Source organism: Phyllostomus hastatus, unplaced genomic scaffold (assembly GCF_019186645.2).
Source record: "Phyllostomus hastatus isolate PE091 unplaced genomic scaffold, TTU_PhHast_1.1 phas_contig_196, whole genome shotgun sequence".
Taxonomy (NCBI): Eukaryota; Metazoa; Chordata; class Mammalia; order Chiroptera; family Phyllostomidae; genus Phyllostomus; species Phyllostomus hastatus.
The window spans coordinates 31,874,880-31,897,209 of NW_025333709.1; the positions used below are offsets into that span (position 1 = coordinate 31,874,880).

Here is a 22,330-nt window from a genome sequence, read left to right on the forward strand (position 1 = left end):
CTGCGAACTGGGGCCAGATTTTAGCGCAACCGTGGCGGCTGCAAGACCAGCAGAGGGGGCGCGGACAGGGAGGGGGTCTGGGGAGCTCCCCAGCGGTTTGCGGGATCGGTGAAGTGTGAGGGAGAGCGGGCGCCAGCCCCGCAGTGCGCTTGGGTTGCGCGCCCTAGCGCGGGGGCGACCGAGGCGCGCGCGGGCTGGCAGTCTGTCTGGAGTAACGACAAACACATTTGGCCCCGAGTGAAGAAGTCGCCGCCGCCTCGCATTCCAGCAACTAGGATTTGAGGAATTTCGAACTGCGCTCCAAGGGGCCCTCATCGGCGCTGTCGTCCCCACCACTACCCGTCTTGGCGCGCCCCCTTCCTCGCGGGAACCGTTTTTTGCAAAGGCCGGAGCTCTGCTACTGCCCATTCCGGGCCACGGGAAGGAAAGACCGGAGATCGCCAGAGCGCCCAACTTTGTGGGAAGGTTAGGGATGACTTGGAACGGGGAAACTTGGTTCCAGGTAAGACGGAAAGAGGGAGGCGAACCATCTTCACTGTCCACCTCCGGGCGCCGAAGCCCCGGATCTCCCTCCCACGCCCCTTTCCGCGCGGGAATGCGTGGCACTCGCCGCCTGCAGTAGCCCTGCGCTGCTTCATCCTCTCCAGCGTCCACTCTCTATTCCGCTCTCCAAGCGGCCTCCTTGCACCCTGCTCTCTGCGGAGCGGTCTTCCTGCGTCCCTCCTTTCTCTGTCGTCTGTTCCCGTGGAAATCGGCTTTTACGTTTACACGTGAGATTAATTCCCCCCCGCAGAGCAAGGGGAGCGGGCGACGTTCACTTGGCTCGGAAACAACTGGGAACAACAACTCTGTTCGGAAAGGGTGGTCGCGGCCAGCTCAGAGCGAGAGGGAGTGTGACCCAGTGAGGGGGCCCGGAGTCTCGGCTGCCCGGCCAGGTGTGCTGGAGCTGCCAATGGCCTGACCAAGCCTCTCCACCAGGAAGGAAGTTCTGAGCTGTCTGTCAGTCGGCTGTCTGTCTACCCCGCAGCCAGAGCGCCCGTCCCGCACTTTACTCCCCCAGCCCCACAAAGACGTTAGGATGTACAGAAAGAGTGGAAGAACTTGGCACTCATCTCTGAGAGTGAGAGGCAAACCCGGGCTGGAGAGGGAGCGAGAATGGCCCTTATCAGGTCCGGGCTGCCCCGCGCCTGGCCAGGCTGCCTGGAAAAGCTTGGGGCTGGGCGGTGTGGGAAATGGCTTTTTGGCTCCACAGCCTAATTGCTCAACGTTTTGGACCGCCTCACCGCGGTCGCTCCCCACCAGAACTAGGCAGCTTTTTAGAACAGGAGGAGACATCCAGGGCAAATGGGCGCGACAATCATCCACACAGCTCCCGGGACTAACACCCCGGAGCCCAGCGAGCTCCAGGGGCCGCAGGAGGGGAAGAAGCAGCAGCGCTGGGGCATGCTCACACGCGCTGCCGCGTTGGCTCTGTTTTTACGCGCCCCCCGCCCCCCCCCCCAATCTGACCCACCCGGTCTGTGGTGCTGCTGCTTTGCATCCCTTTCCTCTTTTCCAGCCCCTCGGCTTCCTCTTTCCTACAGTCTTCACGGTAAAGGGGGCCGGCCCTTCCCCCGCTCCCCGACAGGCGAGGGCCGGACCAGCCTAGCTTTGACGTCCTGGTCTGTCCTTGCTTCGGGGCTCTTGAAGTCTTGCTTTTGGTTTGACCCAAGTGTATCTGGACTCCAGGATGGGAGTCCTGTGAGCGAGCAGGGAGGCAGAAGGAGGAGGCAGGGTGGGGAGGGTGGAGGAGATAGCGGTAAGGAACCCATAACTGTCCTTCTGCCTTGGCACCAGCCATCTATTGGCCGAGAAGGACCCTAAGCAGAGCCCCAGTTCCCGGTTCCCGGCCCCAGGTCCGCTTTCCTCCCAGGGCGCGGGCTGGGGAGGGGTGAAAGGGGAGGGGCATCGGAGTAGGCTTTCCAGCTGCAAACGCGTCTGGCGCCGAGGCGGGCCGGGTTTGTTTCTCCTGGGGACCGGCCGTGGGCGGCGCGCAGTGCTGGGACTCGTCCTGGGGACATGGTGGTCAGCGCCTTCCCGCAAACTCCAGCGGTTGGGGGGTGGGGGACTCATCTGGCCTCTGTGGAGCTGCGAGACAGTTACTTTTTGCTGATGGAAAAGTAGCAATTCTGGGGAAAGGGCTAAAAGCCAGCTCGGTGGCCGAAAGGTGTGGCTCTCAGCCTCCCTCGCATCTGGTTTCGCGGGGGTCCCCGAGCAGCATCAGCTGTCGGGGGCGATGCGGGGAGGTTTTGCCGGCTGGTCCCCCTGCACGGGATGCAGGGTAGAGGGCAAACTGCTTTTGCGCAGTGCGTTCTAGTCCAGGCTCAGCTAGTGCTAGTCTTTTGCTGAATTTGCTCAGTGGCAGTTCCTTTTGTTCAAAAACTGAACAGTGAGCCAGGGATCGGTTAGAAGTAGAATGGAGGGGATAAAGAAAACCTCGATCGTGGAGCGCTTTTTTCTCTTCTTATTGCAATGTTCCTTCCCTGCGGAAGCGGAGCGAGAGGTGCCGGCGGGCGCGAGTGTGCACTCTTGCAGTGGCGGCAAAGGCGAGCGTCGAGCAAGAGGTTACTGGGGGAGGCTCGGTTCATAGAAGCTGAGGGGGCGCAGTGTCGGACAGATCGCCTAGGCCTCCTCGAGCAGCTGCTTGCGGCCGTGTGGCGTTCGAGCCCATAGGAGGCGCTGGCGCGCGACTGTAACCCTAAACCCCCAGCTCCTCTCTTTTTACACCCCTCCCAGCTCCCCTCCCTCCACCCAGTCCAGCCCCCTCTTGGGTCTCAACTGAAAACAATGCAAACGCCAAACGTCTTGCCTGGGGCGCTGCGGCGGCTGCAGCTCTGAGACGTGGAGCGCGGTGGACTAGGGCGCAGAACTCCGGAGTGGACGGTCGTCACTACCATCCCCTGGTGTCCGAGCCGTGGAGGAAGTGGAGGTGGCAGGAGTGGGAGCGGCCCTTCCCCCGTACGTGTGGGTGTGGTGGGGCAGTGGCCAGGCAGTGTTATCACGGAACCTCTCAGGCGAGGGCGGGCGAGCGGCGGTGGGCGAGCGGTGGTGAGGGCTGCGCTGTCGGGGACCTGGAGCTTGAGCAGACTTGGGAGCTGGCAAGCCAGCGGGTAAGATTTGCGGGGCTGCTGCGCCCTCTAGCGGGCTCCCAGAGTGAGGTCCAACCTTCCGCCAGCCGCCGGTTGTCCGAGAGCCGGGCTGAACCCAAGGGGACCCCCAAAGACTACCCCGGGTCACCTTTTCTCCTTCTGGAGGCCTCCAATAGGTGCCTCGAAGGCACTGGGTCGGCCTGGGAGGCGCTGGGTGGGCGGTAGGGAGCCGAGGTCCCCGGACTTGGGGGTGAGGATGGGGCGTCGTAATAATTAAACATGGGAGAAACCGAGGACCACGGAGGCTGGAAGGCCCCCTGAGCTCGTGGTGGGTAGGAGGGACTAGTCCCCGACTTTTGTTTTCCAACCTCTAGCAAACTTCTCTGCTGCGTAGGCGCCCGTTGCTGTTTGTTTTACGACCCCGTATTATTGTGTAAACGGGAACAGTCGTTTTCAGTCCTCGATTCCGGGGCTGTACGGTTGTCACGGCCCAGCCGGGCAAGATTAGAGGGGTGACAATGATATGCAAACAGATTGGGCTGCCCTGGGCCCAGGTGGCCTCTCTCCTCGAGTGGGCGGAAACTCCAAGATGGGAAGAAGGTTGGCTAAACAAAATCCTGAACCACTGAGCCTCTCTCCAGTGGCTTTTCTTGAACTTTTGAGGCCTGGGATGGCAGTGTCGTTTCCTGGCTCCCGAGGCCCCGGCTGCCCCTGCTCGCAGTGAGATAGTGATTGTACCTGTCCCCTGACCCCTGAATTCTTCTGGCCACCCCACGGAGAGATTTAGAAACATCCCTCCGTTCCTGCTTCCATTCTTCAGTCTTTGAAAGGACGTCACTACGAAATCTAAAAGTACAGTCTAAGAAAGGAAGAAATTTTAAGTTAAGCTTTGGGACGCTTTAGTGCAGAATTTACGGAGGCATCTGTGTCCCCAGGAACCTGTGGACCCATGTCCTTGGACCAACACTGCCATCTGCTGCCCGCACTCGAGAACTGCAGTGCCTCTCTGAGGGAATGGGCTTGGTGGAGATTCTAAGCAAATTGTGGCAGAAACATGCATTTTTGGGGGAGGGCAGCCGGTAGGACCAAGTGAAAGATGACTGAAGATTTTTTTCTATAAAGCTGCAAGAATCGTTGGGAGATCAGTTTTTATTTTGTGGGTCTTTGTGTACTTTCTTTTTTGCGTTGGTTGTTACTTCTTGGCATATCAGAGCAGAATTTTCATTTCCCTTTATGAGGAAAGCCTTAGTGTCCCAGGCCTGATGACCCGCAGCTCAAGGGTACTACAAGCTGCTACACCAAGGTCGTCCCACTAGGAGTCGCACCAGCTTGGTTACAATCGAAGGGAAGCGTCAGGTTAGTCTCCATGGTTAACTATCTGATGCAGGGAGAGCAGGAAGGTTTGTGAAGGCACATTGTCCCATCAAATGTAGAAATACTCCAGCCCCAGCCCACCGCTGGAATGTCTAATGGAGCTCAGGGAGACCGAAACAGCAAAACACGCTGTACTGGAATATGGATTCTGGTAAACACACCCTCCCTGAAGTTACTGCCAGTGAAGAAAGGCCCTGGGACCGCCTGGGCTGAAGTTATGGGACTGAGGAGAACATTTGTCACAGGGGAAAAACAGGATATGTAATTTTCACAGTTAGAATTAACTTAGGAGAGCTGAAATTAACTAGACCTCCGAAATCTGAATCTTGAAGTCGTCAGTGGCTTTTGGGACTGTGAGAGCGTCTCCCGAGGCCTTTAATCAGGCCAGGGTGGGGTGGAACTCAATCTTCACGGGCTCCACAGTGGGCGCATCGTGCAGTGGGTGAGCGGGAAGCTGGTCTGTGGCTTTGAGAATAATGTTACATGTGTATGTCTGGAAAGAGGGCCCTTGCATCGCTTGCTCTGTGAACTCTCTGGCTTAGCATGTTGTCTTTGGTTGCAGAGCCACACTCAAGGGCTCTTCACTTCTGCTTGTAGGACGAGATGGCAACCTGTGAAAGAGAAAGAATGCCTGCAAACACATGTGGTTCTCTGTTTATGTGACTGTGTATTGGTTCAGCTGAAAATGGTCTGAATCGCCACACCAGGCCTGGGCAGAGACTGAGCTCAGATCAGCTTCTCCCCTGGGCAGATGACGCAGGGGACGCAACACGGCCACTGGGGCCTGGCTTTCTCAGGAAGAAGTGGAGTAGCCGCTCTTGACATCCCTCTCATTGCAAACAGCTGAGGAGTCTGCAGGAAAAAGAGTCAATATGAAAACCAGTAGATGTAGTTTCCAAAGCAATTAAACCATGTAACTTAATCTTTACAATAATGTAGTAAGGTGAGCTAGCAAGTCAGGTGTGATTATCCCTGACTTACAGAAGAAGAGATGGAGGTTCAGAGAGATGAATGAAGTAGAGCCTAGTCCAATGTGATTTCTATCATATCTTCTTTTTTTAAAAAAAGTTTATTTATTTTTAGAGAGAAGGCAAGGGTGGGGAGAAAGAGAGGGAGGGAAACATCACTATGTGGTTGCCTCTTGAGTACCCCCTACTGGGGACCTGGCTTGCAACCCAGGCATGTGCCCTGACTGGGACTCGAACCAGCAACCCTTTGGTTTGCAGTCTGGCACGCAATTCACTGAGCAACACCAGCCAGGGCTGAGTTCTATCGTATCTTCTAAGGGAAGGAATGAGAGACAAGAGAAAGGTTTGTGTGTGTGTGTGGGGGGGGCATTGTGGGGAGGATCACAAGTCCTTGTCTGAAACTGAACGTTTCTCAAGCTTGTGGCAACTGTTTCTGAGTTGTGATTATAGAGGATTGAGACTGAGGTCCAACGTATACCAGTAGTTGGCGTGAGAGAAATGATTATGAATTTTTTAGAAAAAGCTTTGGTTGAAAAGTATCGTTTCTCTTCTCAAAACGATTTGTTCTTGCTGACTCATCATGTGCCATTTTCCCATGTTTCTCTGAATTTGTAATGTCAGTGAGTCATATTTGCACATGTGATTTCTGCGTGAGCTCCAGGGGAGGGGTTTCACTCCCGCCGTAGAAAAGCACGGGCACAGCAAGTCTCCGGGAGGTTGTCTCTGCAGGGCTGTGAGCAGGGAAGCCTCCATTCTCTCTGGTGGTTTTCCATGACCTCCCGGCAGGGCGAACACTGCTATTACCACGAGGAAATTGATGAGTAATGACATGAAACTTAAATCCGCTTGGATTTCTAGCCAGGGAACCACTCTTATCAGAGAAGGGCGCTTGAAATCTCTTAAGCAAAAACATGTTGATTTCTTAGTATTGGCATCATTATCGCTTATCCCCAGGCCCTGTTTTCATTGCCCACTTTGTATGTCAGTAAGTATCCTACCTGGCAGCGGGTCCACCATATCTGGATGCACAGAAGGAAATCTGGTGGGGCCGGGCCAGGGCAAAACGATGCTCAGAGCCTGCCCTGTGGAAGCGGCAAACCCCTCTCTTAAGCCAGAGAATGCTTTAAAGATGCGTTGTTGGCAAGCCCTGCTAAAGAAATACAGGATATAAATGCGATAAAACCCAAGACAGCAAGCTGGCTCTGGAGGGCTCCTTTGAAGTTGTCTAAGTGGATTATCAGTGGGAGGCTGATATATATATGGACAAACACGCTAGCCCTTACTGCTAATTGAGGTAGCTCAGGCTGGCCATCCTGGCTCTGGGGCCCACTGTGCCCATTACAGCAGCAGCTGTGTGGAAATCCCGCACTTGGGAGGGGCACGTGCCCGGATCCTCAGGTGCCCTCAGCCGGCCATCATTGTGCAAACTGCAGTGGGGTTCACAGCGCTGCAGCTGTGCTCCTCTCACTGTGGTGAGCAGAGAGGGAAAAAAAGTGAGGCCCTGATTTGCATTAGGAATTGGTTGGGAGCTGGGGAGGGGAACACAAGGCTGAAACACTGACCTTCCCTTGAGAGGGACCATATGGTGGATTGGAGAGAGCATGGCTTTTGCATCGCACAGACTTTGTGTTAGAATCCTGGCTTTGTCGCCAGCTGTGTGACTTCTGGTCATTTGCTAAACCTCTCTGAGCCTCAACTCTCACTTAAATCAGTCACAGGCTTATCATTAACAACCTGGGAAAACTTTGGCATAGTAAATATTGGTTTCTCATTCCTGCCTTGGAGAAAACAATAATTTTTCCCCTGTCTAACCCCTCCTCTTCCCGGTTACCAGCACCTCATCTTTCTTCCTCCTTCATTTTCCTGGGAGAAGTCAATGAAGCAGAAATCTGATTTCTGCAAGTAGATTACCTCGTCACTTTAAAGCAAAAATTCATGACAGGCACCACCAAAAACAAGTAGGCTATTATTTCCTGGATTCTCTCCAACCACACACACACACACACACACACACACACACAGCCCAAACCAAAATCGAATAACTAGAATAAATGCGCATACATTGAATTTCTCCTTTTTAAATTTTGTTTGTTAGGCAGTTTAATTCAGGAATTGCGTACACACATCTTAGTTTCCAAAGTCAGTGATGGGTCAGATTCAGTCCCGTGATGTCATTCCAATGTGAGTGAGAGCTGGGTTTCCAGCCGCTCAGGGGACCCCGGGCAGCCCAGGCTGCTTCAGTTAAAATGTGGGTGCTCGGCACCCCCAACACCAGCAAGTCCCTTTACAGTAAGGGATCTTCATTAAGACCCCTTTATCAATGACTTCATGAGGGAAGGGCAGAGGGAGACAAGATAAAGTGGACGGGGGTATGCACAAAAAGACAAAGATCAAGCCAAGGACTTTTCAGAGAGCTGGCCAGATCAGTGATTTTATCACAGGGTAACACAGGACCCTATTTAATTTTTCTCTTCCTCTATTTATTATCCTGTTTGCCTTCCTTCCTTCTTGCCCACCGCTTCCCCAGCTTGTGTGTTATGCACATTCAGTTTCAATCTCTCGCTCCATTTCTCTTCATGCCCCAGATTTTGTTGCAGGAAATCAGAATTCTGAACTTGGTGTCCGTAGGTGCCATTATAATCTTCATGTGAAAATGAATCATCGGTCTCCATCAAATGCAGTCCTGTGCTCTCCTGCATCCCTCAAGGCACAGGCATTTAGTCACACGTTCCTCTCCCCTTTCCTTTCCCTTCTTTGCTGGTCTCCCTTCCGTGCCTATGTGCTGGGCTTTCTGCGCCTTGTTTGGCTTGAGTGAGCACAGTAGGTCCCAGGAGAACTGAGATGGGCCCAGGAGAACCGAGCCTGGGATGGGCCTCTGGTTCACAAAGTGACATTACCCTCTAAGTGGCGTTGGCTAGTGGGACTTCCAAAAAGTCTAGATCTCAGAGAATGAGATGTTCGCTCCAGCCGAGCATCTTTTCTAAAGGTTGTAGAGCATGTGACCTTCCTGTACTTTCCGTAGTGGAACACAGCAAGTGACAATCCATTTTGAGTGAAAACAGCTCGAGTTTGGAAAGTTGAGTAAATACACATGTTTACTTCTTTGTTTTTTTCATGCTCTTAATTGAAATGGTGTAAAAAGACCAGTTCTCTTGGACACATTCCACGACCATAAACAAGACATTTCGGAATTTGAAAACTGCGTGCCGTCCAAAGGGATTCGGCTTCAGATGGCTTCTGTCGTGAACTTGGGCTCCATCGGGCTGTCTGACTCATTCTTCATAGACATCGTATTATTTTAACTGTGAATTTTCCACTGGGATGTTGTTTTACTAAAATGATGCTGTTGACATTTTCTGTAGCTCACAACACAAAGAGAGTGAGGCTCACGCGTTCTTTCTATTGGCTAACACTGTTTCTGTTTGACTTTTCACTTTGCAGTTTTCCAGAGCGATGGGGACTTCCCGCCTGGCGCTCCTGGTCGCAGGCTGTCTCCTCGCAGGTATGGGTCTCAGTCTTCTCGGGGGTCTGTTATCCTGGGGGAAGCCTTGTTTTCCACGTTCTGGGGTTCAGGGCATAACCAGTCAAAAAAAGAGTGAAGAGAAGTAGAAAACTATAGGACGTAACCTAGACTGACCACAAACCTTCGTTCCCTATTTCAAAAAGAATGTTCTCCAGGGGCAATTTTAGTGTATGTCAATCCTGGTATTGAAATATTGTTAGGAATGTTGCTAGGGAACATCTCACTGCCCTCCTCCTTTTCTTGAGACATGGGCTTCCAGTAGAGGTGGATCAGAGAAGTTCAAGGAAGTTTAAAAAGAAAAGGAGAATTCTCGTCAAGGAAATGATACCTGTTGTAATGTTAGAGAAACACCCACCCTTCCCAGTGTCTTTTGTTACTCTGGGTTCTTTAGGCCTGCTGCTGTATTAGGAACTGTGGCTTTCAAAGCCACAGTTCAGTAAAAAGGAAAGGAATTATTTAATTAAGAGTTATACAGGCTTAGAATAATGGTGGAATTCTGCCGTTAAATCTCCCTTCAGAAACAAAGACACACCCACGAACACACAGTCCTGCCCCAGCACTCTGCCCAGTCGGGCTAGTCTGAGCACGCCAGCCGGCAGTACTGCCCTGTGGAAGGAAACAAACAGAAGTCTGCCACTCACTCCTCCCGGTGCCTCCCAGTAATCCGCGCTCCACCGGGCAGGTCTCCCGCGGTTCTCAGCACCACAGCTGTGTCACCGCGAGTGCCAGTTCTTAATCGAAACCATGTGTCACCTCCTCGTGGACGGCCTGTGAGAGTCCTTTCACCCCCTATTGACCCAAGTGGGCCGGCAAGGTCCCACATGGTCTCCATCTCACCGGGTGCCTGCCTTTTTGTTTAAATCCCAGACTGCATCCTCCTTCCTAACCCCATCTTCGACTCCTCCCACAATTGGCTACACCTGTTAGCACCCCCATATTTTTCTGCCTTTCTGGGCTGCCATAGTTAGTCTGGGCAGGAGTGACCCTGAGGCATGGGGTGAACCATCTCCAAGCTGTCACGCAGGCGCTGTGACTGGGGAGGAGCTGCCTCCCAGCTACATCATGGGTCCGAGTCATGCCCATCTCCCTGGCTCTGTGCAGGCACTGGTTTTAATACTATTAAAACACTGGCCAAGTTCCTCAGATGCACCCCATTACAGTAAGCTAGGCCTGTCTACAGTGAGAGATGTTTAAATTGCTAGGAAATCTTAGAACCACCTTTTCCAGCCATTCTTTGTAAAGGATCTAATAGAATATTTGACTCTTGGGATTCTCACCAACTCTTCTTCACCATGAGGATGCCATTGGGGCCATTTGTTGAAATATTTATTGGGCTTTTCTTAATTATCATCCAGATATTTATGCATTGCAGATGTTCACTGTGAAACCAGCAGTTTTTCTAGTCTGAGGGGTTTCACTCAAACCTGTTAGCACATTCAGGCCTTATCTATGTGGATACTGTAGGACTGAGTGAGATCAGTGATTTAATAGTTCCAAACTCCACTAATTAATTATATGTCTTCGACGGAGTGGTAGGTTACTCAGTGGTGTTTATCACTTCTGTCTGAACTAGCTGCAGGGCTTACAGTGGCCCTCGGTGAAGACGGGTGGGGTCTCGGGCTCCGAGGCAGATTGGAGATCATTGGTTACTTCGGTGTTTTCTACCAGCAGGACAGGGAGCGCTCACTCCCCCTTCCCACTGAAGAACAGTTTGGGAGGGGAGTAGTGGGATGAATAAAAGGCTATTGTCATTTGTATTGCGCAATGTGAAAATAAAATTGTCAACTCTTTTAAGTTAAAAAATGTCAGTATCATGAAAGACAAAAAGGCTGAGGAACTAAGACTATATCATCCTTGAGCAGCCCCTGGATCCAACAACAAAAAGGCTAGTAGAGACACTGGAACCACTGGGGAAAGATTTTGTGTGTGTATATATATATATATACACAGACACATATACATACACATACATACACATACACACACATACTAGATAGTAACATTATGTTAGTGTGACATTTATTGGGTGTGATCGTTTTTTAGTTATGCAGAAGAATGTCCTTGTTTTTAGGAGGTAACATGTTGACGTATTAAATAAGAATCACAGTGTCTACAAGTGACTCTTAAATAGTTCAGCAAAATACACGTGTATGTGTGAATGAGAGAGAAAAAAGTATGAATGGGAAACTCAGAACCAGCTGAAATAAAATTTGTTTAAAGATTACAGCATAACTCATAAGGTATCCTCTATCAGTTTTATAGAGAGGGGAAGCTAGACTGAAATTTCAGGCTCGAAGATAAACTCAGACTTTTTCCACTCTGGGGCTCTACTTACTCTTATTTTTGAATGAAAATCCGCACTGTCCCTCTTTGGTTTCTGGAAGCCGCTAGAGAGAAGGCATGCCTGCCTGCGGTAAGAAATGAGAGATGGGTAGTTTCTGAGCACAGCTCTGCTCCGTGCTGGGTGCAGCGAGTCTCCCTGCTCCCGTTCCCCTCCCCTCTCTCACTCAGGGAAGCCTCTTCGGGGAGCCTTGGCAATAAGAGCCCATATGTGCGTGAGCCTATACCATCTTGGGATATTTCATGGTCACACATGAGAGTCTGAAATATGGAATTGGAATCAGACGTCCTCTCCCCGAGTGTTTGGGGGCGGTGAGTCTGGGGGGCTTAGTGCAGCTATTGAAGCCTTTGGAACGATTGCTGCTCTCAGCAGATGCAGTGGCTCTTATAATGGGGGGCCTTTCATGGGCCTCTAGGCTAACGGATTTTTGTGTAGAAATGGGCATTGTTCGTGTAAGCGGCTACTGTTGCTTCTCTTGGTTCTCTGGGTGAAACCGTCCCTTCTGGCTGCATCCTATTCAGAGCCTGTTTCCTTTTCCAGGGCCGAGCCTAATTTTCTGCCAGCTTTCATTACCCTCCATCCTCCCAAACGAAAATGAAAAGATTGTGCAGCTGAATTCATCCTTTTCTCTGAGATGCTTTGGGGAGAGTGAAGTGTCCTGGCTGTACCCCATATCTGAGGACAAGAAGGCCAATGTGACCATCAGAAACGAGGAGAACAACAGTGGCCTTTTTGTGAAAGTGCTAGAAGTGGCTAATGCATCGGCGGCTCACACGGGATTGTACACTTGCTATTACAACCACACGCAGACAGAAGAAAACGAGATCGAAGGCAGTCACATTTACATCTACGTGCCAGGTGAGCCGGACCGGTCCCTGGACGAGGCTGGTTGTCATCCTGTGTCTCCTGTATTCTCTCGTCGAGATTTAAAAGAATATAACAGTAATAAATATTTATTGGAGAAAAATACAGGCGAACACACAAAATTAAGTTGATCATTTGTAATGTTGTCATGAAGTAATTCATCGTTAACATTTTAGAACTGTAGTAAGTTTCAGAAATCATCTTTATTGTGGCATCTCCTTTATCGCTATCGCACAAAAATATCTGTGATGTGCTCGTTTCTATTCAGTTCAGTCGAGTTCCACAAATGTTTGCTGCACACTTCCTGTGTGTCAGGCACTGTGCTGTGTGTTGGGGGCACAAATTAATTAGGTAGACACTATCTTGGAGTTGCTTATAGGTCCCTACAATAGTTTATAAATAAGCAAGCTGTTTCTCAAATTCATTAATACATGTGTCTACTCTTGATGAATTGGAAGGGATTTTTTTTTCTTTTTATTAAATTTAGAGACACATCTCCTAGTAATGATGTTATCTTCCGTCCTCTGAGAAGTAGATGCCACGGTAGGAGTAGGGTGGGTTAAGCATGCAAGGGCTTTATTAGTGAGAGGCATATCTGAGAAAATGGGGAGGGATCCCGTGGAGCCTGCTGGAGTTGTTTGCATGGTGAGTGTGACCCTGAATGGAGGAGGGCGCGAGGGAGGGTGGGACAGATGAGTCCTAAACCCCAATGGAAGGCCCTGGAGTTCTCCAGCCTAAGGAACCTAGTTCCACACGGTCATTGGCTGAAAGCAGCCCTGGGGGCGTGGCCTTGGTTGTGATGGATCTTAGAGCTGACCCCTGCGGTTGGAGGAATGTGGTGGGGCGCTTCCTCACTCCCTGCCACCACTCTGATTGACTAGGTTTAGCTATGAGCTGACTGTAGGGGGTAGGCATTTTAAAAAGCATTTCTTAATTAAAAACTTCTGACCATGTTGTTTAGTTTTGAGCAGAGTCAATTATTTTATTGCCCATATTTTGTTTTTTAGTAGTTTAAATTTTGATTTCAATTCCTGGCTAATGTATATACATCAGTATTTTTTTATTAGGGTATAGGCAATTTTGCATTGTTCAGACTTTAAAATCATCTTTTAGCTATTATGATGACTAATGTTAGTGGGGTGACAGCTTCTGAACATATGTGTAAAGTAAAATTCATACCTAGTAAGATGAATGCCAGTGGGATAAGTTTTGTATGTGTGTGTATATATGTGAAATTAATACCTAAGGTGCTTTTCTTTCTTTTTTAAACCACAGACCCCGATGTCGCCTTCGTACCTCTAGGAATGACAGATTACTTAGTCATCGTGGAGAACGATGATTTTGCCATCATTCCTTGTCGCACGACTGATCCTCAGACGCCGGTGACCTTGCTCAGCAGGGATGGGGTGGTGCTCGCCGCCTACGACAGCCGACAGGGCTTCAACGGCAGCTTCTCGGGCGGGCCCTACATCTGCGAGGCCATCGTCAGAGGGAAGAAGTTCCAGACCATTCCGTTTAACATTTATGCTTTAAAAGGTAACCGCCCTCTCCCTCCTTCTTTAAATGAGAGTTACAGGCCTATGTTGCACACCTGAAACGAATATAATATTGTATGTCAACTGTAGTTGAAAAACAAAAATATTAAAAATTAAAAAAATAGAGTTACAGACAAAATAATTACATGCATATAGTATTTTTTTTGATAGTCCCTGGTGCTAGAGATCCTGAATTCTGCCTTGGGGATTTAGGAGCCCACCTTTCCCATACAGTGTTAGGCTGGCCTCTGTGGCTATAGTAACATGAAGCTTAGCCTTACTGAAGGTAAAAGCTTTCTTACCCCTGTCAGGTTTTGTGTTTCATCAGCTGACTTCAAAATACTATCAGGAATTTTTTTCATTGTATAAGCCTCTTACTGTTTTATTCACATTCCTGACCACAGAGACCCCAAAAACAAACACACTTGGGGGAGGGGTGGGTGGATGCCTAGGTTAATTTTAGTAACTAAAGAGAAGTGATTTTGACTTTGAGAAGAGCATGTGGTTGTAGACTTCATCCCTTTGATGTGAGAGTTTAATGAGAATGGGAAAGTATAATACGCGTGCATGTCAGCGATTGCTTGCACACTTAACACGCAGGTAAGGCAGCTGCGAGAGGATGCCATTTAACTCCTGTTATGGGCCTGTTTTATGCCGGGCACTGTGCGGGGCTCTTGAAGAGCACTGAGAGTAGCAGAGGAGGAGAGGAGAGTGAAGGACGGGATGGGAGCCGAGTGCCCAGAGGACTGCTGGTCAGCAGAGGCTGGTCGGTGAAACGACTACACACACCAGCAAGGGTGACTGCAGAAGAGTACAGTCCCAGTGAACCGGGATGCTTGGGAATGCGGTGCTCTGTTCAACTGGAACTTATTTTTACTATTGTTATTTGTGTGTGTGTTATTTTGTATGATAACTACATGCCAAATTATATATGCCAACTCAAAATCAAGGCTTCTGAGATTTTAAAAAATTTGCCTTGATTAAAGTGGTTTGCAGGTTATTTTTCATGATTTTCTTAAAAAAAAACCCAAACGCCCCAAACCTCCTAAAATCCTAACTCTACCACAGATATTTAGGTCCTTTTGTTTGTTCTTTTTCAAAATAGCAACATCAGAACTTGACCTAGAATTAGAAGCTCCTAAAACGGTGTACAAGTCAGGGGAAACCATTGCACTCACCTGCATCGTCTTCAACAACGAGGTGGTGGACTTTCAGTGGACTTACCCTGGGGAAGTGGTAGGTACTCTCGAGGCTCCTGGCGGTATGGTGAGGAGCAGGGCGCAGGAGACCCGTTTGTCACTGACAGGGCACGGCACTGCTTCTCTAGACCTCAGCGTTCCGTCTCTATGGTGGGCGTATTTGGCTAGATGACTTTATGGCTTTCTGAGTAGTGGGAGGGTTTGAGGTGACAATAGCTGGACCAGGATTTCCAGCATGTATCAAGGTTATACCCTGAACCTTCTTGTTCACAAGCCAGAAAGAAATAGGAAGGTTCAATGTGTAAAGGACACATGGACAAAGCCAAAGCGGGGTAGGATTGAGGGTGGCAGGTAGGGATGGCTGGGGTGGGAGGGAGTGGTGAGGGGAAATGGAGACAACTGTACTTGAACAACAATAAAAAAAAAAAGAAATAAGAAGATTCAGCACCTACAAGATAACAACCAAAATGTTAGAAAAGCAAAAAAAAAGTATTTTTAAAATTTGCTTATTTTTAAGCAAGTGAGACAGTCATTTATTCTCACTTTCTTGACTCCTGTGCCTTGGGGTTTCGAGGCATTAGTAATGCTGACTGCCTGACCCCTCCCGTTTCTGATTTGTTGCCTGCCACCCAGGATACTGTTCTGCCTCCTGCCTGCCTAGTCTTTTTTTGCATGACTCACCTTTAGTGAACAACCATCACTTGAATCATTCAGCAAAGATTTAGTAGTTTTGCTAAATCCCAAGCAGTCTGCTAGAAGCCAGCCCATGCACAGAAGGAGGAAGAAGGGGGGAGTGGAGATGGATGTGGGGAAGGGGGACCACCGTGCCATCTCTGGTCACCATGGATTTGCACACAGGGTCTCACTCATGCTAATACCTGTACCACAGGTACAGGTATAAAAGAGAACTGAGAGTAAAAGGCAGTGGCAGTCCAATGCAGAAATGATCAACAGTGCTTATTACAGCAGCCTTGGAGGACAAAAACCATACGTGCATTTTTCCCTTCACTCCTATATGCAAATTTCTGCTTTTGTACATCTTCCCTGAAATATGAAGCTATTTGATTTTACTGTTCATACTTGATTGCTTTTAATACTTAAAACATAAAATTTTTTTTCATTTATTAGAGATAGACACTTTTTCTCCCCAAGCCAAATTACATGCCATTTGGCCTTCAAATATACAAATCTGTAATTAGTTTTTGTCTGATACTAAAGGTAATGCAGCATTACCTTTGAAACTTTATAAAACAGAGAGAAACAGGAAAAGCCATTTCCCAGAGCATCACTGTTAGTATCTTACGGAGATAAATCCTTTAAATACTTTGTATACATGATAAATGTTCAATAATCAATAGGTACTATACTTTTAACAGAACTTTGTTATATCCTTTCTCCTTTGGCAATATAGCACAAACACCTTACTATGTCATCAAATATCCTTTCAAAACATGATTTTGTGAGGAGCTAGCTTAAAAACAATTTTTATCAGATTTTATTTTTTTAGAGCAGTTTAGGTTTTCAGCAAACTTGAGTGGAAGATGTAGTGATCTCCCACACGTGCTCAGCCTCCCCCGTATTGCCGTCCTCCCAGGGCGGGACGTTGTCACATCATTGTCACCCACCTGCTGTCACCCACCGTCCTTAGTTTACAGGTGGGTTCCCTCCCAGGAGCTATCTTTTTAAACTCAGTTTTCCTCCTTCTGCTGTAGAAGAGCAAAGGCGTCGTAATGCTGGAGGAAATCAAGGACCCGTCCCTCAAACTGGTGTACACGCTGATGGTCCCCAAGGCCACGGTGAAAGACAGTGGAGATTATGAATGTGTTGCCCGCCAGGCCACCAGCGAGGTCAAAGAAATGAAGAAAGTCACCATTTCTGTCCATGGTACATTCTGCTTTCTAAAACGTCAGCATCCGTGCTGCTCGGGATCCACTGCGTGGTAATCATTGTTTAATGGAAACTCTTCCCTGTACAGAGAAAGGGTTCGTTGAAATCCAACCCTACTTCAGCCAGCTGGAAGCCGTCAACCTGCATGAAGTCAAGCATTTTGTGGTGGATGTGCAGGCCTACCCCCCTCCCAGGATATCCTGGCTCAAGGACAACCTGACACTGATTGAAAACCTCACGGAGATCACTACCGACATCGAAAAGATTCAGGAAATAAGGTAAAAACCCCTCCCACCCCTGCCTTTTCTTTTTACTGTGCACCCCTGGATAGACAGAGGTCTGTGTGTCCTGCCACCCAACTCAGGAGTCCATCTAGAAAATCTAGCAATCCGATTTGGGAGAAACTGGAAATCAAGTACCTTTAATGATAATATTGCAATGCGGCGATAGTATGTTGATAAGTATTTAATGATGGGATAAGAAAGAAGAACTAAAAATCTCTGTCCCCCACTGAAAAACAGGTTCCCAGATCCAGTGAGAGGTGGAGGAAAGGAAGTAAAATTGGACCCCCTTGGACTGAATACATTCCTTGATGTGCATCATTAGTATTGCAATCAGATTTGTACAGTGATTACAGTTGCAAGGCAATTATCATGTAAACTGACATAAAATAAATCATCATTGACCTCCTTCGAGACACATTTGCCCTAGTGAGACCTCCATAGGGAACAAGGGTGGAGCCTGGTCAGATTGGTTAGGAGAAGAAGTAAAATGAGGAGTTTGGACCCCTGCCCTCTCAGAGCTGTAGACTACTCTCTTAACTGGGTGGTGGAGGTTTGGGTAAGTCATGCCTCAGCCTCAGTTTCCTCATCTATAACATAGGGTCAATAACACTTTATGGCCTTCAAAGCAAGGGCTTGGATCAGGTGATATTTCAGGTCTCTTGCAGTTTGAAGCTCTGATAAGAATCCAGGAGCAGAGGGTACACCTTGAAGGACCCAGCTAATCCAGCCCTGTGCCCTTGTCAGAAAAACCACCCCACAGAGACCAGGGTCAGCCCCCTCCTTCAAACCACCAGGGAGGAGGAGACAGAACCTCTCTCATCAGTTCACTTTGCCTCTGGATTCGCTTTCTCCTTTCTGACCTAAGTTCCTCGTGTAATTGGGAAGCAGTGTCTGAGAACATGAAATTTTATGACCTCTGTAGATGATGGAAAATGAAGTGGAATACTGAATCTGGAAGGCTTTCTGATGACCCAAAATGCAGGGGCACAGAGAGGTGGGCAGTGCTGAACTTCCCACTGGGCTGTGAGGCCAGGAGGAATGGGGGCCCCTGGCACAGCCAGCACTTCAAACACCTGTACGAGCACTCTCTGCAGCGTGAGTCCGTAGCAATGGCGCCTGAGGGGCCCGGGAAAGCTGCCTGTTAGAGTTACTCAGTGTGCCTTCAGCACATGCTCTTCTAGTTCCCGTTACGGGCCAGAGAGGAACACGGTGGATGGGGTGTCTGGATCCCTGGAGCTCAGAGCTAGTGGGTCCACCAGCTTTCCTGGCTGAACAGTATAGAAAACGGACAGAAGATCATTTGGTTATCAGCAGCCAGATGTGCCTAAGGGCTCTCTCTAGGAAAATCCAGTCCTGGCGCATGTCCAGTATGGTGCTGCCCAGGGAAAACCAGCCCTGCATCCTCTTATCATGTGTCCTAGTGCCCAGCATCTTAGGCTAGAAGACTCTAATATGCAGGACACTTTTGAGGCTATGAAATGCTTCTACACATATAATCTTATTTAATTAATTCTGTCAATGCCTCTACATTAGGCATACAATTTTTCTATGCTGCACAGATGGAAATGGAGACATTTCAATAATGAGAATTTCAGTAATGCCCAGGGTCTGCTCACTACGAGAATGTCACGAATGGCCAAATTCTCCTCACTTAGTTAGTGCTCTTCTCCACTCCCATTGCTCTTCCATCCTGTGATGTTTTATAAGGAAGGATGAGTGGGCAAATGCTAGATTGATGCGCATGCACACACATATGCGTGGCCCAGTGTCATTTATAATGCACACAGGTAAGAATCTTTTGGGGGAACTTCACTTTAATAAAGTACAAAGAAATAAATTTTTAAGTTTTTTTTTTGAGCAAGTGATAGAATCCTATGCTTTAAAACCATTTAGACATGAAGGTGCATTGTATGAAGCCTCATTCCACTCCTGTCCCCATCTGGCCAATACCTCTCTTCTCCTACTGGTTTTATTAGGTTCTTATGTAATCTTCCAGAGGGTTTTTTTTTTTTAAAGCAAATCTAAGCAAGAAGGAATGTTATATCCTTCTCCATATTCACATGGAGAAACTTCTCCACATCCATATATAGAGAGCCTCCTCCCTTTTTTTAAATTGGTGTTTCATTGTTTGGCTGAACCACCAAAATGATAGATATTTAGGGGAAGCAAGTGTTTTTTAAACAGGTAAAAATCAAATTGGTGGGGCGTGTTTATTCCTATTCAGAAGGCAGGCCCTACTGGAGCTGATGGTGCCTGAGGTGGCATGAGCCATTGCTTGCTCGTCTCAAAATATCCAGGTGTTTGCTTAAGAATTAAGTGTCTGCAGCTCTGGCCTTCAGTGTGTACAGAGTGTGTTGGGTCCCGATGATCTAGACAAGAAAAAAAAGATGTTTTTATTTATTTTTTTTTACAAAAATAAAGTTTAAATTGAACGTGGTAATTGCTGAAGCAATGGGAATTTATTTGGCTGCTTCTTGCTGAAACAGAGTCCTTTTCTTTCAAGATATCGAAGCAAATTAAAGCTGATCCGTGCTAAGGAAGAAGACAGTGGCCATTACACTATTGTAGTTCAAAATGAAGATGACGTGAAGAGCTACACTTTTGAACTCTTAACTCAAGGTTTGTTCAGGGCGGTCTGAAGAGAATGCTTGCTCGGTGAGTGAGTGAATGAGTGTCTCCTGAGGAGAGTCTGGTACTTTTCTCCCAGGTTGTGGAGGGAAAAGCAACGCTTTTAGGGGAGAAGCAGGGACTGGAGATATCATGCGTTAGGGATAGCTTTATTGGACTTAAGAATTTACATAATTCTAGGGGGGGTTCTAGGCTGTTCTGAAACAGTCTGATTGGAAATTTCTAAGCTCTAACAACTTCTTTTCCCTGTACTTCTGAGTCTGGCACCTGCAAGTTCAGGGAAGAGTGAAATGAGGCTTTTTAGTCCAGATAACCTTAGCTTATTGCAGAGAGTTTGGACCTTTTTGCTCAGCTTCCCTTGCAGACATGGTACAGTGGAAACCCAAGTCCTTTCACGTTCAGGTTCAGCACCCCCTGACTGAGCACCTACTATGTGCCAGGTGCCATCTTGGGTGGGCTCCTTTGTGCCTCACAGTAAATCTAGGATACAAGCAGTAGCCTATTTCTAAGTTGTTTGATCACAGATTTTAAAGAATCTTTAAAACTTAATAATATCCTGCAGTTGCACTCTGGTAAATGCGGCTTTAGATTCCTATTGAGCTGAATCCATTAGTTGAATCCCAAGCTATATTAATTTTAAGAGCCTCTTTGCCTTTCCAGCCAAGTAACCACAGGGGCCTTTTGCTTCCCTCACTCCAGATTTAAAACACCACAGGGCACAAATCCCACAACACTGCAACTGTGAAATGCTCTTAACCAAGTGGATCTGTGCAAACTGGAGTGTTACTATGCGCACAGCCTCCTCTCGGGCGGTTACTTGATTTGTAGGTTCGAATGCCCTGTGGACAAGTTCTGAACTCATGTTCCTGGTTGTCGTTTCCGGAGTTTTGGGTCAAGAACCATTCACTTTTGATTTCTTGCAGTTCCCTCATCTATTCTGGACTTGGTCGATGACCACCATGGATCTACGGGGGCACAGACCGTGAGATGCACAGCTGCAGGGACACCTCTTCCTGACATTGAGTGGATGATTTGCAAGGATATTAAAAAGTATGGGAATCGGATATTCCTTTTGCGTTTGTGGTCAGAATGTTTCTCCCTTGATGCAGAGGACTTCAAATACATTTTACTTCTTTTGTATTTGAGATTCTTATTTGGCCCCTAAACTACAAGATACAGGTCTTAACATGGTCCTTGTGTGTGCATGTACATGTGTGTATACATGTGTGCCTGTGCACCTGTGTGTTCATGAACGTGAGAGCAAAAGGCCCATGGCTTTTGTCAGATTCTCCGAGGGTCTCTCGTTAAAAAAAAATGAATTTAAAGAGCTACCCTTGCAAGAGGATTTTTGCTACCCTGACCCACCTTTTCACCTCATAGTTCTCACATGGTGAACGTCATCTGGTGGCTGGACTGGCATGTGAACGTAAACACTGCCCATGTGGCTGCTCACTACCTTGTGTGCCTGCCTGCTGTCTGATGGGATTTAACTCACCAGTTCCTCCGCCATCCCCCATTCCTGAACCTTCTCCAGTGGCACACGAGCAACACGTTCACCCTTGTGTCTATGGAGACTGGCTGTGTTCAGGAGCCTTGACTGCTTCTCCTACAGGCTGAGACCTAACCCCTTCCTAAGGGCTAAGGGACCGGATTTGGATCATGACTGGAGCTACAGTCTAGGTCTCAAATCTCAACCAGGTGATCGCCCCAACCCTATGACCCTTGGTGTGCCTCTCTACAGTGTAGTTAGAGAGCAGGAAGGACTCCAGGCCTTTTTGAAGGGGTAGGAAATTGGGAGAGTTAAACATTCTTGGAAGTTAAAAAAAACTGTCAATTTGTTCCTGGGTTCAGGGCTTGGGATTAACAGTTATATATATATATTTTTAAAGGTTTTTTTAAAATTTATTTTCAGAGAGAGGGGAAGGGAGGGAGAAAGGTAGGGAAAGAAACATCAATGTGTGGTTGCCTCTCGTGTGCCCCACACTGGGGACCTGGCCTGTGCAACCCAGGCATGTGCCCTGACTGGGAATCAAACCGGTGACCCTTTAGTTCGCAGGTCAGTGCTCAATCCACTGAGCCACACCAGCCAGAGGGGATTGGCAGTTATATTTGATTGGGCTTATCTCTGCCTTGTCTTCATAATCATTTAACGTTAAATTATCTGCACATAGGTCGTTCAGTTTTGGGTGTGTGCAAGCAAGTTTTAATGTCCATGTGCACGCAAAATAAGAAATCGACTCGTAGCACCCCCAAATGTAGACCAGGTTGGAATGGCCTGTGGTCCTCATGACTCTCGCTGCTCCACTCACCTCTTTTACTCCGGACAACTGGCTCTATATTTGTGTCCTTTTTCTTCCCAGATGTAATAATGAGACTTCATGGACAGTTTTGGCCAGCAACATCTCAAACATCATCACAGAGGTCCACCCCCTGGACAGGAGTGTGATGGAGGGCCAGGTGACATTCGCCAAAGTGGAGGAGACCATCGCCGTCCGGTGTCTGGCGAGGAATCTCCTTGGGGTGGAGAACCGAGAGCTGAAGCTGGTGGCTCCTAGTGAGTTGCTTGTCAGTCAGAACAGCTCTAAGTCATGAGCCAAGC

The 22,330-nt window shown here is 48.2% G+C and overlaps 1 protein-coding gene across 6 annotated transcripts in view; it reads left to right on the top strand.

Annotated features, from left to right (window-relative positions):
- PDGFRA (platelet derived growth factor receptor alpha) overlaps positions 1-22,330 on the top strand; it is a 46,820-nt gene that overhangs the window by 825 nt on the left and 23,665 nt on the right. Inside the window, exons 1-10 of one of the 6 annotated variants that reach the window (XM_045833911.1) lie at positions 64-502; positions 8,912-8,972; positions 11,875-12,192; positions 13,474-13,734; positions 14,839-14,969; positions 16,645-16,816; positions 16,908-17,097; positions 19,607-19,722; positions 20,655-20,781; positions 22,092-22,285. In XM_045833911.1, the coding sequence (XP_045689867.1) occupies positions 473-502; positions 8,912-8,972; positions 11,875-12,192; positions 13,474-13,734; positions 14,839-14,969; positions 16,645-16,816; positions 16,908-17,097; positions 19,607-19,722; positions 20,655-20,781; positions 22,092-22,285 (1,600 nt within the window). In that variant the 5' untranslated portion in view covers positions 64-472. Of the gene's footprint in view, positions 1-63; positions 503-2,043; positions 2,065-2,091; positions 2,207-2,377; positions 2,998-4,450; positions 4,485-8,911; positions 8,973-11,874; positions 12,193-13,473; positions 13,735-14,838; positions 14,970-16,644; positions 16,817-16,907; positions 17,098-19,606; positions 19,723-20,654; positions 20,782-22,091; positions 22,286-22,330 lie in introns of those variants that run through there. The other 5 variants (XM_045833912.1, XM_045833915.1, XM_045833914.1 and 2 more) reach the window with 5 other exon arrangements.